This window comes from Apteryx mantelli, chromosome Z (genome assembly GCF_036417845.1).
Source record: "Apteryx mantelli isolate bAptMan1 chromosome Z, bAptMan1.hap1, whole genome shotgun sequence".
Lineage (NCBI taxonomy): Eukaryota > Metazoa > Chordata > Aves > Apterygiformes > Apterygidae > Apteryx > Apteryx mantelli.
In genome coordinates, this window is record NC_090020.1 from 19,523,970 (window position 1) to 19,541,733 (window position 17,764).

The 17,764-nt window shown below is 36.4% G+C and overlaps 1 protein-coding gene across 1 annotated transcript in view; it reads right to left on the bottom strand.

Annotated features, from left to right (window-relative positions):
* Positions 1-2,870: 2,870 nt before the first annotated feature.
* The window catches only part of PTPRD (protein tyrosine phosphatase receptor type D), a 367,736-nt gene continuing 352,842 nt past the window's right edge, over positions 2,871-17,764 (bottom strand). Inside the window, exons 31-33 of the mRNA XM_067316504.1 lie at positions 13,597-13,751; positions 9,251-9,386; positions 2,871-6,858 (exon numbers count right to left, since the gene is read on the bottom strand). Of these exons, the coding sequence (XP_067172605.1) occupies positions 6,790-6,858; positions 9,251-9,386; positions 13,597-13,751 (360 nt within the window). The 3' untranslated portion in view covers positions 2,871-6,789. The remainder of the gene's footprint in view (positions 6,859-9,250; positions 9,387-13,596; positions 13,752-17,764) is intronic.

Here is a 17,764-nt window from a genome sequence, read left to right on the forward strand (position 1 = left end):
TTCTTCCAATGAAGAAAGTCTTATATTTGTTTGCTTGTCTTTATCGTTCAGAGAAGCAAATGCATTTCCAGGCAGTTTTGATTTGAAAGATTTACATTCTAAATCCAATAAGGCTATTGAATATATAATGCACTGCTTTTATTGGCAAAGAAAGGCTGTTTGCTTGTTCTTGCTATAATAATAAAGACTTCTGCTGACAGAAGCAAGCTGAATGCATTTTGGGTTCAAAAGCACCCTATTTATAGCTTAGATGCAAAATGATCTCTATTCATTACAATGTCTCATTTGCAGGTTATCATTCTGCTCTCGTCTGAAAGCTAGTCAGCAGATGTTTCCTCCCATCTTCCTCATTGCATTAGTGATGGAAAAATATGCTGGATCCTACTATCACGGCCATCATAGGCAGAATAAGAGGGCGAAACCAGCTTGTTTAAAACAGACAGGGTAGTGCAATAGGAAAATATTCTCTCTTGAATACCAATATAACTACAGTATTCAAGCCTTCATTTTTTGAATAAAATAACTTTTCAAATGCATTCAGTCAGTGCTAGGTAGCACAACATTAATATCTCTTCCTAAAAAAAAGAAAAAAAAAGAAGAAAAAAAACTAAACCCAACATTTTGTCAAAGGTCTTAAAGATCATCTTTAGTAATGTGTAGTTTAAAGTCTATGTATATTTCATTTCCCCAGTGATTGAATAAAAAAGTACCAGTGTTCCATACTCTTGAAAAGGCTTTAAAGATATACTTTGGTAGTGCAAGTAATACAGCATATCATTTGATACCTTTCATTGCCATTGTTGCCAATTTGATCCAGTGCTGTTGTCAAAGTTTGATTGTCTGAAATTGTGAGACTTCAAGGTTGCAAAATGCAGGGCTATTTGCTGAACTTTGCAATTCTACAAGCAAGCCATGGGTTTTTTTTGTTTGTTTGTTTTTTTTCCCAGATTAAGTTTTATGGAAGAGAGATTCATTTGTTATTGGTAGATTGGCTTACATGTCAACAAATTTGCTTTTTTTCCCCTCAAAATTCCAAAGTTTGCCAGAAGAGTGTAAAAAGTAATTAAATTAAAGATCATTCTGCTGATTATACAGTGGGTTAAGAGGAAAAGAAAGAAGGTCGTGTTTCCATTTGAAGCAAAAAAACTGCCAGTGGTTTCTGTAAACATTTTCCTCTTCCCTTCTTGAACAGTGATGGTTATAATATTCTTAGTTTCATTAGGTACTGATCTGTTCCAGACACTCTGGTCAGTGAGCAGTTTCTTTCTGTATATTCTCCACCAGTATGTTTTCAATACTCTGCTTATACATTTATCAGTAGCCCACTTTTATCCTAACACTCTCAGATAGGCTGGGAGATGAGGGCAGTGGGTAAAGAAATGCAAATGGCAGACCTGAATTCTCTCTTACTGCAGGGTCAGGACCGCCCGGGTGCTATTCCCACTCACATACCTGCTCCATCAAAAGTCTAGTTATTGTTTTGGTTTGATATGGGGCAATTTTACATCTCAACAGTGTCTCATAACTAACTTTGATGGTTTCAAGGGATATGATGTAAAATACTTTTTCTTAGGACTTAATTCTAACTTAACTTAGAAAATAATTAGAACTAGTCTTGCTAAAACATATCAGCTGTACTTGAAATGTATTAATCTGTACATAGTCAGATCTTTGTATCAATATTCATTTTTTTTCACACAGTATACTTTGGCCTGTGCTGGATGCACAGAACAGAAAAATCCAAAAGAGTCAAATTCTGACATTAAAGGGAACCATCTGAAGCCACTCAGATCATTAAAGGAACCCTTACATAACACAACTTCAAACCACTTCACAAAGACTGCAAAAAAATGTCCAGGAAAAAGGTAGCTAGCCTGCAAAGTAGTAACTGTAAAAATCCATTGAAGTCAGTAGGAAACTAACAAAATTGTGAGAATATTAAAGTTTCTCTTTTACACTAATATCTCAATCTTACTGGAAAAATTAGGCTAAGAATAATGCAAGTTCTTATAAATCAGTCTGATGTTAATGTCTTTGCAAATCCCGCCAGTGCAGTGAATTCTTTATTAACATGTACTTAACACGAGTTGCTAATAGACCGTGTTCTCTCAGTAACCAAACAAGCTTAGGAATAGAGCCTGCCTGCTTCCAAAACCAGCAAACAGTGAGATCGCGTCCTCTTTGCCTTGACCAGACTTCCATGCCGTGCTCCTTGTAGTTTGCCCCATTACACTTTAGCACGTTTACATGAATCTTTTCAAAGAAGAGCGACAGTGCTGTTTTGCCCAGTCTTTGGATGGCAGCTTCACAGGCGCACCTGGGCGCTCCCTGGCAGAAGCGGAGCTTGCGGGACAGGACCGAAATGAGCTACAGCCCAGGCGCGACTGCTGGCCGCTGTTACTGAATGCCAACCAGCAACTTTGCACTGCTTCACCTTCGGTTCACTCCAGAACCTGCAGCATGGCAGGCAAATTCAGAAGAAAGTGAAGAATTCACAGTCCTCCCCAAATATGTGTAGGTGTTTTACCCTGTTGGGATGGGGCCTATGAGTGGACAGAATTGTATTTTCCCAATGAAATGATACATTTCTAAAGCACAAAGGGGAAGACCTGAGGAATGTAAAGTGTCATAATTTTGTTGAAATTCATGAAGTTATGGGAATTCATGTCAAATGAGAATTTTGCTTATGCTGGCTCAAAATTTGCTGCTGAAGACAATGCATTTGCTAACCTAGAAATGCATTTTCCATTGTCCAACTACTAGTTAAGAAGATTAATGACTGCTTTGTAGTTTCAATTAAACTCCTTTATCACCACGAGGGCAAACAAGTTTTGATTCCAAAAGTACTGCTTAAGAAAGAAGACCAGGGCTGCATAACACTGACGTTTTATTAGAATTCATTTGTAACAAATGGAACTTGTGTCAGCAAAGAACTGATTTTCATACAGACTTTCTTTCGCCACCAATGTAACGAAGTAAGAAAATAAAAAGCACGCCTTTCATTCTGTAAAACATTTACGCGTACTACTAATTAGAGGTAATTGTATTTTTTTAACAAGCCATTTTACAAGGTAATTTTTTTATTTTTCAGTCTATGCATCCAAAACAAGAGCAAAGAACACAATTTTTATTATCTTTGTAAAGACACTCCAAGCTTGAATGGCAAAGCCACATAACAGATGGTTATGATGGGACCTGCAGCCTTCTGATATCGGTTGGAGTATCAGGGCACCAAGAAAAAAAAGGAAATAAGAAAAAAAAAGAAAAAAGAAAAATAAAGGAGAACCCGGAGAGAATAAAAGGAAAAAAAGCAGCTGCATTTTTTGTTTGTCACTGCAAACTTTTTTTTTCCTTTTTACACGTTCTGTGTTATTTACGTACACACAAGTGGATTTTATAAGCAGTTTCTTACAGATGGGTTCAAGTAATAACATTATTGGGTGTAGAATCAATAGGGCAGTGCATAGTACAAAGGTATAGAAAGTGCAAATCTCCCTAGAGGGCCCCTCCCTTCCCCCAGCCATCCTCTCCAACATCTAGCTACTCAAAACATTTTAAAAAAAGAGCTAAAATAAAATTCTGTACAAATCATTTTTATATATTTTGAGTTTTTCCCCATTGCAACTAATTACAAAATTAGACATAACTACACATACAAACGTAAATAATAGCACCGTACTGGTTATGCTGATGAAACCAATTCTAAGCTTGGAAATGTGTGCTATATGTAGACATGCTTACAATTTAAATTAACTGTAGAATGGCTATATATAAGAATACAGAAAGTGGAATGCACATCAATGATGCTAATGGTTCTCTTTAGAAACAACTCATAAACATAAAAACTAGAGGAATATTTAGTTGTACAGCGGTTACCCTTACAAATTGGCTCTAATCTTTTTTAACGCCCTCCTTTATCCTTAGACCTTGCAAGATAGTCTACTAGGGAGAAAGCTCTGATCTGTTTACAGATCTGGTGTGCAAGAATCTTCCCTAGTCTATTTCCAAAAATATCCTTTTTATGATTATATGTGTTTTTCTGATCCCCAATATTTGAGTAAAAGGACATGACCACACCACATAACCTGGCACTTCAATAATTCTTTAAAAAATACAAATCAAGAAAGAAGAAGAAAAAGAAACATAGTGCACATTCTTCTCTGGTTCAGATGTAAGTTATAGAATCTCATTCTGAGGTAGCCTTCTATAATACTTCTATTTTATATATATATTTATATTTTTGTTTTGTTTTTGTGTTTTTTTTCTTTACAAAAGTGCTCAAATACAATGCTTGCTAGAGTTTGGTCTTTCATATATTTCTTTCTGCTAGTAGTGGGAAATGTGGAAGAAGAAGAAGAAGAAGAAAAAGTTAAGGTGACATTGCCAAGCCATACCGATGCTCTTATCTGAAACCCCAAAGAAAGAATTCCCTTGATACTCATGTACTAAGTGGTACAAGGCATGACAGAAAATGGGGTCAATGTAAATGGCATGCTATTAAGAGTCCCACAAAATACTTTGTGCTGTTAACAGAATTTTTTTTATCCCCAGAAGAAAATCTAGTGTCATTCTAAAATATGCCCTGCAGGCTCAGTTGTGCTAGCCTTACATGAACCATCCCACCGAAAGCAACGGTTTGACTTTAGCAATCTGTTGACACAAGTGAAAGAGCAGGGCTGGCCCAAAATTAAAAAAAAAAAAAAAAAAAAGATGCACAAACACTACTTATGTCAGCTACTACTAGTGTACTGCTACATCTCTGCAATGATAATACTATAACCAGTGACACAGTGGTTTTGAAAAGCCAACTGGCAATGGATCTTTAAGTCGTGGGCTGGTCTGTTATTGGAAATATGGAAAGACAAAGGGCCTTGACTACCTATGTGTTTTGGGTTATCACTTATTACCATCCGTACTTGATTAGAGACTGGGAATGCATATTATTCAAAATTGTATGATTACATGTGTTAGAATGTTTTCACTGAAAAGAATAACAGAGATATGAACTGAACTAAATACAAATGAAGGCTAACTTAAAGAAATGCTATTCAAAATAGGCATCAAATATAAGGCACTCTAAATGTAAAATTAAAATAAAAACCAGCATCTCCAAACAATGCTGTATGCCACAAAAAGTTTGATTTCACAGAGCAATGTGTGTTTGGCTTTGCCCTGTTACATACGATAAATGTAAATTTCATAGCGCACACTATAGACAGTATACTATTGAATACAATTTTAAAACATCTTAATAGCTAGTATATTACAACATTCTCCCCCCTAAAGGGATATGCACTGACCTTTCCCACATGCACACCTCCTACATTTAATAATATGATTTCTTATTGCACTAAAGTGTTACAAATATTTAACTTCACTGGAAGCCTAAACCACATACTGTGTGTGTGTGTTTGTGTGTAAGTGTGTGTGCATGCATGCATGTGTTTTGTGTGTGTGTGTGTGTGTGTATTTGCGTGTTCAAGTGGCAACGTGGCTAGAAATATTACTTGAGATATTACTTGAGATGATGTTCTAATATCAGTGATGTGCATTCCTCATTTCCCTTCAAAACAAAAGTTTATGGACCTTGGAAATGCAGAGAAGATCAAATACTAGTATAGCCTGATTGTAGTATGCTGAAAAACTTTCTCATCACTTTGATAAATCCAAGTCATGGAAGAACTGATATATTTATGTGCATGTGTGTAGATATCTATCTATCTGTATCTCTGTAACTATACAGAGAGATAGATTTGAGTAGACCATAATACATACATATACCTATACATATAGAAGGAGAGAGGGGTGTGCATGTGCGTGTGTGCGTGTGTGTGTGCGTGTGTGTGCATGTATGCGTGTGTGTTAGCAGCATCTTTATACTTTGCGCCTCCCTGTTGATTCCAAATGAAACCAAAAAGCCCCATTTTGATTTAACTGATTACAATGAATATTATCTTAAAGAAAAATAAAATAAACAAAACTGTAAAAGTAATATCTAATGAGACTGTGGTACTGTAGATAAATATAGGACTGCACAAAAATGTGCATATTTTCAAATTCGTTAACATGTCTACAGCACGATATTACAGATAACAGTTCTACAGCTTAAAAAAATCTACAATTTTTAAACAAAAAAATGAACAGTTATGCAACCTTGTTTTTAATTCACTTCATTGAATGATAAACTCTTGTTAAAAAAAGGAAAAAGTTTACACAGTTAAAAATGAAGCACAGGTCAGCAGTATCTTTACAATACTAAAAAACTAAATCAAGGACTTTCTTTTTAAACATTCCCACATTTTCCCTAAAGTGTTATGATGAGCAGTATGGTGGAAAGGGGTGATGTTGAAGCAAAGAGTCCCTTTTGTTTTAGAAGCCAGGTACCGGCCCTTTAACAAACATCTTGCACTGAATTGCAGTTCTCTCAAAACTCCTCTTTGCAACAATCATGCAATCCTGAACAAGATGATGCTTCTTTCCAACAATTTCCTCTTCCCTTTAACTTCAACCAATGTCGGACCCTTGAGGTATCTGTAAATGAGATCCTTCAGACGCCTCACCGGTCAGGATTGTTTTATTATGGTTAGGTTATTAAACTGTGAATTCTTGGTCCACATGGAATAGTTTTTGTTTTTGTTTTATATATCCCCAATATTTTTGTTTGTTTTATATATCCCCAATAATTGCTCCTTAGCTAAGAGTTAAGAAGTATTTCTAAAGCACACCGTATGGCTCAGAAGCGGCTCTCTGGATCTTAAAGGGCCTGCAATAAAAATCCACGGTGGGTTTTTACGTTGCATAGTGATCAAAGCTGCCCAGATATTCTAGTGCGGCTCGATAGCAGAACTGGTATTGATCCTGGAGAAAGAAAGAGAAAAAAAGGAAAGCTTCAAAAGCTGGCTTGTTGGTTGCTTCCTATTTTATTTCAAGTAAGAGTGAATTCTTCATGGCTACAGACAAATATACCACAGAGGCATCTGCAGTTCAGCAGTATTCTCTTGCTGACATCAACAGAACAGCAGTCTGAGTTACAATAAATGAAGACAGACTGAGATTTAATGCAATAACATTCTCCACAGAACGCACCTTCTTTTCGTGAAGAGACTATACAACCATTTACCGAGCATTTGTGGTTCTGAATTAATGTAACATTAGCAAAAAGCTTTTTCTCTTATGGGAGCATGTTAAGATTCTTTTCCCCCCCATGTATTTGAAAATAACTAGCAAGATGTTCAATTAACTCTACAGCAAATATGACACACTGCACTAAGTGACAGTATCCATCACAGCCCTGATACAGAATGCTGCATGGAAAGCCACCAGGTTAAAAACCAGGTTAGGAAGCAAGGGGACCCCAACCTTCAGTAACATAAGCTGTGTTGATGATGTGAAGATATGTTAGCCTGTGGCAAGAACAGGGTCTAAGAGAGAAACATGTAGCTAAGCACCTTATTAACATGAAAGATATTGCACTTCAACCTGAAAACAGAGAAAGAAAGCGCAAGGTGGTGAGAGATTTGCATATACTTTTAGTGAATCCAGTATTTGGCACTTCATGTTATTCCCATGCACACACAGCAGTCCTTTTGCACATTTATGAAACATTACATGCTTATACTAAAATGCCAAGTCAGTGTACTCATTTGTGACTGCTACTCAGGGTGTAGATGACGAAAAACAGAAAGAAATTACTTCCGAAAGCCATCCAAAATATCAAAACAGTCTAGTCATTTATATTATAGCGATATCTGGCAACCCCATATAGGTTGTATTTATTAAGATCAAAATTAAAAATTTTTTGAAGACCAGGAGACTGATTAGATACTTGCATCAGTTTAATGACATGATCACTAATAGCTCCTTTCTCCTTGGTGTTGGAACAGTGGGAGAATACTTTAAAACATGCTCCTAGATTTTAAGTATGTGGGTGGTTCATACTGATTTCAAATGCTTTGTTGAATAAGGATTAGATTTCTTAGCACCTTATATTACTGAATGTAGGATTTCTTTTACGAGTCCTGAGAGAAATGAATCCCCAACACTTCTGCTTTCAGCTGGGGGTGAAGGGTAGCATACAGAAACAAGCTGAAGCAGGAGGAGGGGGAATATATCACATAGCCCAATTCTGTATTTGTCAGGTAGGCTCCAAGAAGCCTAGTTTTTCTGTATGCTCTATTTATTTCTTGGAAACAAAAGGACAGAAAATAGATATTTTTCATTTTGCCTAATGCACACTTCTAGAATAATGATGGTAATGGAAAAGAAATGTAATTAATTCTTCCATTTGGTCACAGTGAGTTACTTGTATAAGTGACAATCTTATCTATATTTCTCATATATGTATTTATAAAGTTGTCTTCTTAAAAATAAGACTATCCAGCTTTTTCTGAATAAGTGCAATTTTCTTGTAGAAAATGGTAAACTCTGGGGAACCATCTTAAATTTCATAGAATGTAATATAAAGGCCAGTGTCAATCAAATTATATCAAATAAATGTATGACCTAAAATTTTTCCCTTCTTTTGCCCTTTGACTTGGTTCTCTAATCTACTCACTCAGGCTGAGTTCAAGTCTCCTGTCCAGAAATTTAAGTAGAAATTAAGCACATACCGAAAATATTTAATGTCCTTTATGACATGACACAGTTCCAAGGAATCAAGCCCAGGAGATCAGTTGATACTGCTTATCTCTCTCCTCATTTATCTATAGCACTCTTGCTACCAAGGCAATCATTTACTCTGTAGTTTTCCCAAGGCTGAATTTACCATTATGATTTTCAGGCCAAACAGCCACTTGCTTGGTGACACAAAGTCAAGACAACCATGAAAATAATACAGCCTGAGTTTGAAGCCATGAACAACACTTTGCTCTTGGAACATACAGAATTTAGTGGGTCCACCCGCACAAACATTTGGCCTCCTTCTTTATTACCACACATTTCTGCCAGGAAGGAAAGGTTCAAATAAAAATGGGTAGCATTTCTTGAAGAATGGTTTTACTCATAAATCAGGATCCACTACTGAAGTGATTCTTTTCTTCCCCAGCAAGCAGCATCTACTGCCATAATAACATGAAATAATTCTTGCACTGCATCTATGGCAAATTTTACTCTGTAGCCACATAGTCACTAAACATATAAATGTAAGCACATTTTACACAGTCTCCATCTGTGCATTCTTGGCTGTGGAAATTGCTCCCCCCACCTCGCCTCCTTTTCCATCACCATTGTATATGGACACTGTTCTCCTCACCTCCGTCTGTACCATGGCTGGCCGTTGCGTCCTTAACATTTTGACAGTCTGGAAGATGTCAACAACACCTTCATATCTCATTCTTTCCAACACAATGCTCAGGGTTATGAATACTCCAGTTCTTCCAACACCCGCACTATTACAATAAAAAAAAAGGGGGGGGGGAATGTTAATTGACAGTCAGTGCTGAAAAAATTGGCTGACAACTTATCTGTGGATACAACACACCATATGCGTATAGATTTCAAAACAGGGAAAGGCTCACTGAGCAAAATTCCATAGCAAACTGCCACATTTCATTCAGAAGAATAACTGCTCTCAAGCAAACTCAACATACTACTTATGTACTTCCTGACTTTCCAGTCTTCACTGCAAAGTGACTTGGTTTGTTGATCCAAATATACAGTAATCAGCATATGGTGAGGGAAAATGAGAGTGTTTGCTGCTGGTGATCTATACCGGAAATGACATAAGAAAAGGCAACCAAAATGCATGTTACTGCTTTCTTCATCTCAACTTGTTCATGTGTATCCCCTCCATTTGATATGTTAGCTGACCCCCTATTTTGAGATGAAGACAACCAGTGGACTTTCAGTTAATATTGAAATCGTTCATACACACTACAATTTAAATAACTGACACATGTAAAACCTAAGATATAGCTTTTATTGAAGTTTCACAGTCCGGTGCATAGATTACAGATGCTGATATACATATACTGTGTGTGTCCATATTAGAATGGAATCTCTTTTTTGAATATATAGCTTATTTGCCCTCTGTTCTGTCTTGGATTTCTGCCATTAGCTAAAACCCACAAGAAAGAAATTTCTGTAACTAAAAGTGCCAACAGTAGTCAGCCATTAAACTTAAATAATCATCTGTTTGTGTGGATCACTCCTGGACACAGAAAAAAAAGGATCTTCTGAGTCTGAGTGGTGGTAATTAAGCAACCCATCATCTCATAGTGGATTGTGACCCCTTCACAAGGTTTTCTCCAGTACAATAGGCTTGAGAAGCTGGACACTTATAGACCTATTCAATGGGAAGAAGATGAACCACAGGGAGAGGCTGAAGAACTCTGAACATTCACATGGACCATAACAGAAGCGCACTGAACACTGAGACCAGTGTAGAAACCAACGTCCAGGTTGTACAATGGTATTTTATTGTTTAGTCTAGATCAGCACATTTCTAGGGCTGTTAAATATATGTGATTGGATGTAGAAACATTGCAGAACCTGTGTGCATTCAGAGGAGTGAAGCTAAGGACACTTGAGAGACAGCTTGATAAAATATCATGCTCTCAGTGCTGGTATTCCTATATGTGATGGCAATAGTCCTGCAGATATAGAGCAACGGGATTATAACATCTCCTGTCCCTCGTAGGATAAATTAAAAAGGTGATGTTTAAGAAACATGCTCAAGAAGTCCTCGAAACAGAATGCTGAAACCTGTTTAGACTTTAAGAGTTGATGACAATGGGATCTAAACAGTACCCCAGAAAGTGTCCAGCACAGTGAAGGCCAATTACCATTTCAGGTCTTCTTGCTTCTGCTGAACTGTTTGAAGAACTCACACAAAAAGGTATGGCTTTCCAAATATATGTGTGATGACTTCTAGACTAGGTATTAGTCAAATCCTTATTACCTTAAGAAAACTATTCAGAACTCTTTAAATCAAGAAGAGGAGGGAAATAATTTGCTCTCTTGTGTTCTTAAGAAGTGAAAAGGTATCTGGAGAATTACTTAATGAGGAATACAGACTAATATGAAAAGATCTCAATGCTTTCAGATCCTAATTAGCCATCAAGTGTAATACTTTGGTAATGTCTGTAGAAAACTGACGGACCTTGTTCCAGCTGAAAGTGACAAGCATATTTAAACATTAATTCATTTCATATTAGCAGATTTCTTAAGAGTGATGGAAGTTCACAAACGTACTAGTAGTATTTTTAAAGATCAGCTGACTTCATTCAGTGCAAGTCAAACTGCAGACTGAGTTCTACCACAATAATTTACAAAGGAGTGCACCACAGGTTTTGAAGAACCTTCTGCTTAGTAAATTGTGAAGGGTCCTTGGCACCACTCCATGATGCTGCTAGCTCAGAGTGAGGATTCATTGAAGTTTTAACAATTAGAGACAGAACTTAGAATATCTTAACCAGTCATGAGGAAGTACTGATGTTTTTATAAGAGGGAGGAATTTATTCTTAAAAGTAGGTCTTGAATGCATGTCAGGAAAAGGTGTTCTTTCCTACTCTCCAGCTAAAACCTGAAATAAAACTGCAAATGCCTAAGGCTGATTCTGGTGAATATTTTGCTTCTGAGTGAATCTTTTACTATTTTGTTAATTTTTAATTGATTGCCTGGTGAGGTTAGAAAGTTTTAAATAGTAACACACTGACCTATTTGTAAAAGTGCCAGAGAAGCAGAATGTACCTAATGTTTGAAAAATGTGGGTGGTGGTGGTTTACTGTGGAACACAGAAAGCAAACTCATGAGAAATGTGTAGAGTGGGATGGAAACTGCAGGGAACTGGCACTTGGGGGATTTGATGGTTAAATATTTTTCCCATTTTTTTCCTCTACAAGAAAAAATCCTTGAAAACTCCTCATGGTACCAACTGGAGCCATTTTAAGAATATCACAAGGTCTAGGCTAATAGAGGTACCTGGGATCTTGTGCTTCCTGAAAGAAACAAATAAACTTAGCAATTTAAGAGGGTTATTTAATATTCATATGAGTTGACTAACATTGATAATGATGTACTAACCTCTAAAATGTCATTAGGATGATGATAAAACTTTTAAAGACAAAATCTTGATGGATTATGTTGGATCTGACATTGTTTCTACCAGAATCAATAGTAGAATTCTTGATGGCTTCAGCCTGAAAGATCACACCTAATTGGAAGGGCTTCAAGACTCATTTCATTTCAGAGTCACAAGTAGGCAGTGCTTGCATGGTAGAAAGGACTTAGAAGAATACTTGCTTTCGTATGCATGCCTGCACACAGCGACAAATACTGCTTATTATTTCTCTGCTCTCAAAAGTCTTTAATGTCAGGAAGAACGAGGCTTGTTCTTATCATGGCTGTCTTTTACTCTCCTTTGCAAAATGCATCCCTGAACTCTGGCTTTTGACCATGGCTTTGCAATGCCATTCTCCTTCACAGGCTATAAAAATCCTTAGGCACACAGAAAAAGTGGGATTTAAATAGTTCAGTATATTTACTTTGTTAGTCTCCCTGATTAAGGAGCATAAAGATCTCTGTTAAAACACAGCATCAGAACATGTGAATGTATTCTTCTGTCTTTGAAAGGACAAGAATCTCTCTCTCTCTCTCCCTCTCTCTCTCTCTTCAGTTATATGTCCTAGTAAATTTGTTCATTTTGTCTTCATGTTAGTATTAGGGCACTGCTTGGCTTGCGGAGAGGACTTGGTACCTATATTAATATTTTCCATCTATGATATATAAATAATAACATTTAATCTATCAAAAAATAATTTAATGTTGCAAAATGAATATCTAAAATCCTAATGGAATTTATAGGAAGTAATTTGTTAAATAAGAGATAAAAGATAAAGATATTATTTTTGGCCATCTGCTATAGACTTTAGAATACTGCAGTGAAAATAAATAAAAAATACCATAATGTTATAAAATCTTGCCCCTGGATTATTCCAATGCACCCTGCAAGCTGTTGTCATCTGCATCTCAATGTAAAGGAGTTTAGGAAGCTCAGCACATCAGAAAATGGGCATTACATTCTAAGGTTCTAACTCACCAATCCAAACCTTGAGGATTTTTTGACAGGCAAAGTTTCTGAACTCCGATTTCTATTCTATTCACTTTCCTGATGTAGCCACCATTTTTCTTTGGCTTGTCTTGTTTGCCACTAAGGTGCTACTCAGGAGTAACTAGTTTGTTTACAGCTAATAATCCCCACCGATGTAACAGATTCACTTTTAATTAGCAGTAGAAAAAAATCAGATAGAGCAACCTGTGATGAGGCATTTCCTACTGCTTTCTGAATGTAGCACTGATCAAGTTGTTTTCACACTGTGATAGAGACACTTTTCAATGAAGAAAAATATCACGTTTCCACATACTTCAGGAGAATCTTTTCTGTATGCATGTAATTGTATCACAAAACAGCTCCCACTTCATAACGCAATCCTCCTATACGTCCCTTTTTAACCCTTCTATTTGATTACATTTCTGATAGTTCACCTACAAAGTTCCACTTACCACTTACCTATATGCTTTCACTGCCGTCAGCTATTTCTAAAGTCAACTTTAGAAAAAAAATTGCACATGAATTATTTTGAGATTTTGTTTACTTACCTACAATGAACAGAGATTGGTCCATCCTGACCAAACTGCTCTTTTGTTTTATGCACTTGGCCTATGAAGTCAATAAATCCTTCTCCAGACTTTGGCACTCCTTGTTCTGGCCAGTCAGTGAACTGGAACTGCCTCACTGTACGGGACTGGCCATCCTTTAATGAAAAACACACATAATATATCCCAAAACAATGTCCCAGTGGCTGGAAGCCAGTCAGCCAACAAAACAGAAGGGCAATCACAAAAAATGTACATTGGGTGGAGAGGGGAATGGCTAAGATTGCATGTACACAGATTCTTTCAATCACATTACTGATCCATGTTTTTGGAGCTATTTGGAGCTACACATTGTCACAGAAGTGGAATTTCATGAACTATGACACTGCAGATTCCTTTCTGCATTGGATAGGAAAGTTGTCTGACATTTTGCCTGTGTAAAAAGAGAGCCTAAGGATAAGGAAATTAAGATCTCATTAGGTTATATGATTGTTTTTTAAGTTATGTTTTGAGTCTTCTGGACTGTAATTTTCTTTTAATACAAAACAGGTAGAATATGTCAATCCAACCTGCCTCTCCTTTCCACAAATATACTCAACGACTGCATGGCAGGAATATCTTTACTGATAAGATTCATTTAGTCAATGGGCTCTTTTCAAAGGGTATCTTTAATAGCATAACAGTTATAGTGCTTTCTAGGAGGTAGACACTTGCGTGGAAGATGACCAAGTCACTTGTTTCAAAGTTCAAGACCAGTCACTTGTTTCAAATCATGAACTTTCTTTGAATCATCATAATTTCATTTACTAATAGCTTGGATGAGGTTCAAACCAGTAACATTTTAGAAGAAGGGTTTTCTCTCTCCAGACATGTTGGCTGAAGCTGTTCAGTCCCTTTGATTAGGAATATTAACAAGATTTTTTTTTAAAGTGCAGAATACTGCAGCATGGTTATGGTTATAATAAGCCACAGAACAGCTGAAGTCCACTGCAAACTCTAGTTTCTGTTGCATGCCTATTTAACGTGTAAATGCTCAGGATACCATGAATAATAAAAATACAATACAACTGGATGAAGTAAATTTGTTTCAAACTTTCAGACGTTGTCCTTGATGATTTTGTGCACTGTCAATCTGTGTAGCTGTAATACTTTAAAGCATGAACATAAATTGAGCTACTATTGTGAATTAATTCCTCTGGACACGTTACATTTCTTAAGCACTCCCCCTGCCATGTCTTCAAAATGGTCTTTTACTAAGTGAAACTCACAAAAAATTAAAATGATGATAGGCGATCCCTTGAGAAACAGATAGTTATGCTGAAGGCAAGAACAGTCTTTTCTTTCTTTTTTTGCCACCATAAGCTCTCAGTTATTATAGACTTTAGAACTGAAATAGAAGTAATTTAAAAAATAAACAAAAATAAAAGCAGTAATTTGCTTTCATGTTTCCTCTGGTCCTGTGGGTTTCTGTTTGCCATGCATCAGCTGAGAGTGAATGGGTGTGTTGCCAGCCACACCCCAATGAAATAACACATGCCCTCTTTTTTGCCCTACTCTCTATTAGATTCCTACTATGACAGCAAGCACACTAGTTATGTGGAATATTTTTGTCCACTAAAAAAAAGTACATCTGTTACAAAACATTTACCCAATTTTATTTCTAGTAGGTATCAATCCAAAGAACCAAATATAAAATATATCCTATCTAAAATGGCTTTTTCTTAGTATGATGTTTTCTCATAATGACCTCTGTGATCCCATTCCCCTCTAACAAGCTATAATGTAATGCATCATTCAAGACAACTATAAGCGTATGATATTAATCCATCAACAAGACTAAACAATAGATTGATTCTCATTTTGATCTCCCATTTCTCCAAAATAAAGAAACAAAACCTTAAGTATGACTCTGCTGCAATGTGCCAATTAAGGCTATGGAAGCTCTTTGACAATTTCTGACCCTGACAGGATTTACACTAGAAAAACAGTAACTTTTTAAGGGAGTAGAAACTAGAAAGAAATATGCTGCTTTACTTAAGTGAAGGCTGTCACTGGAAAGCCACCAAATCTCTATCTCTGAAATAGACTTAATGGTAAATATTTATCAACTTTGTCTAAATCATCTATGTGGTGTATTTCATGATAGTAATAACTCAATAATCTTGTGCAAGTCTGTGAAAACTGCACTCATTTTTTTAATGGCAATAACTTCTATTATTTAATACTATTTAATGAGCAAACAAGTAAAGTTAGTTCGTCTGATGTTAGACTACTGTTAAAGCAGACTGGGAGCTGATCTGCAATTTCTTACACAATTCCCCATGCTCCTGACATTATAAACAGTGCTGCTTTCTTTTAATGAGATGCTTGCCAATAGTAGTCCAAATAAGCGCTGCCTTCTTTTAATGAGAGGCTTGCCAATAGTAGTCCAAATACAAATGCCAAATTTTATTAAAATATTTATTTTCAAATATTGTCACAGTTAACACAGATAGGGTAAGAAGTACTAGTTACCAAAATATGAACTTTCAAATCCCTGTACGTAGCACAGGGCTTTTAATAAATAACCCTATTGATTGGATGACCATTTGGATTTCATCTTGCTCCTACAGGGGATATTCAATTGTCTTTTGATGAGGCTGTAGAATATATAATGCTATCTTACAGCCATCACTAATAGGTTAGCCTTATATAAGACTGCCCCAACATATCGACCTTTGTAGTTTACAGAGAAAGTGTGTATAAAGCAGTCAAAACAGTAGATTAAAATGGTTACAGAGGTCAATTCCACCTTACAACAATTCAGTTTCAGAAATAACAGGGAGCCCCACACCAAACACTTGCTGCCAACACCTACAAAGGCAGCGTGCTCCTCTGCTGCCTCTGGGGAATAACCGGCCAGCTCAGCTCTACCAGGGCACCAGTGCTATTCTGACATTACTAAAGTGCTTGAAGATAAGGGTGAGAGAGGCTGGTTACAACCAGTGCAATATTTATTCTCCGTTGAATATAATAATTTAGTTAGATGGGCTCAACTACTGGGTGTGGCAGGCGTAAAAGCCTAACTACAGGAAAACTGTAAGATATATTTTCCTAAGTAATGCTTACTACTCTCAGCAAATTTGGCGGGGCTATGGTTTCCCAGCATGTCTACAAAATTTAAGATGGTCCTGAGAGCTTGCCAGTGAGTTGTTCAGCAAAACTGGGGCCATTAAGATAAAGAGATTTTTTACATTTGAAAAACAATAATAAGCAATTCTAAAATGTCACAACAGGATTGTTGACATGCATGCATGGAACTTTTTAAAAGAGGTGTACTAATAGCAGGACCAGCAAAACTGTTTCTGACAAATTAAATTATGGAATCCTTTTAGACTTTTTACTGTTTTGCTAGCTATAAACAAACAGACTGAGATTTACAAATGTACTGGTTTACTATATACTCTTAAATAAACTTTTTGCAAATGTATTTCACCGTAGGTATTGTTTGCAGACTCTCCCCTTCAACTACATCTGTAGCTGTTTTTTGGCATTATTATTCTGTGATTTGAGCTTGGTGAACTATGTCACCTAAGATCTTTTTCAGCTTGAGAAGGAGCAGAAAGATTTTTAATACTCCATCTGCAAAGACAATCAGCAATTTTGCAGTGAAATTGCCTTTGACTCTGTTTGTGCTTACAAATGTGGTTGAAAACTGATGTTAGAAGCCAGTTCTTCTCCAACTTTGTTTAAAAACAAATTAGAGAAGCTATCATTCATGTGATCCTTACTGCGTTTCAATAGAATGAAAATCAGATCCACAGTATGCCTACAGTTCTTTTCAAAAACACATATCTGAGTCTCATTTGCCCACTTAAAATTTTAACATGCTGATCATCTAGCTAACTGCCTGTAGTACCTAATTTTACATGAAGCTAACATCATGCTGATCATCTAGCTAACTGCCTGTAGCACCTAATTTTACATGAAGCTAACATCATGTCATCAGTCTAGCTAATAAAGAGAAAATCTAATATTTCATATGGTGACTGGCAACTCAGAGTAACTAGTCAAGTTGTTCCTGGACAGTACATCCACTATTTTGCTTGAACAAACAGTATTCTATAGTGCTTATAGAAATGGAGGATGTCAGTAATTTCTCCCATTACGCAAAGTAAAGTGCTAGAAATTG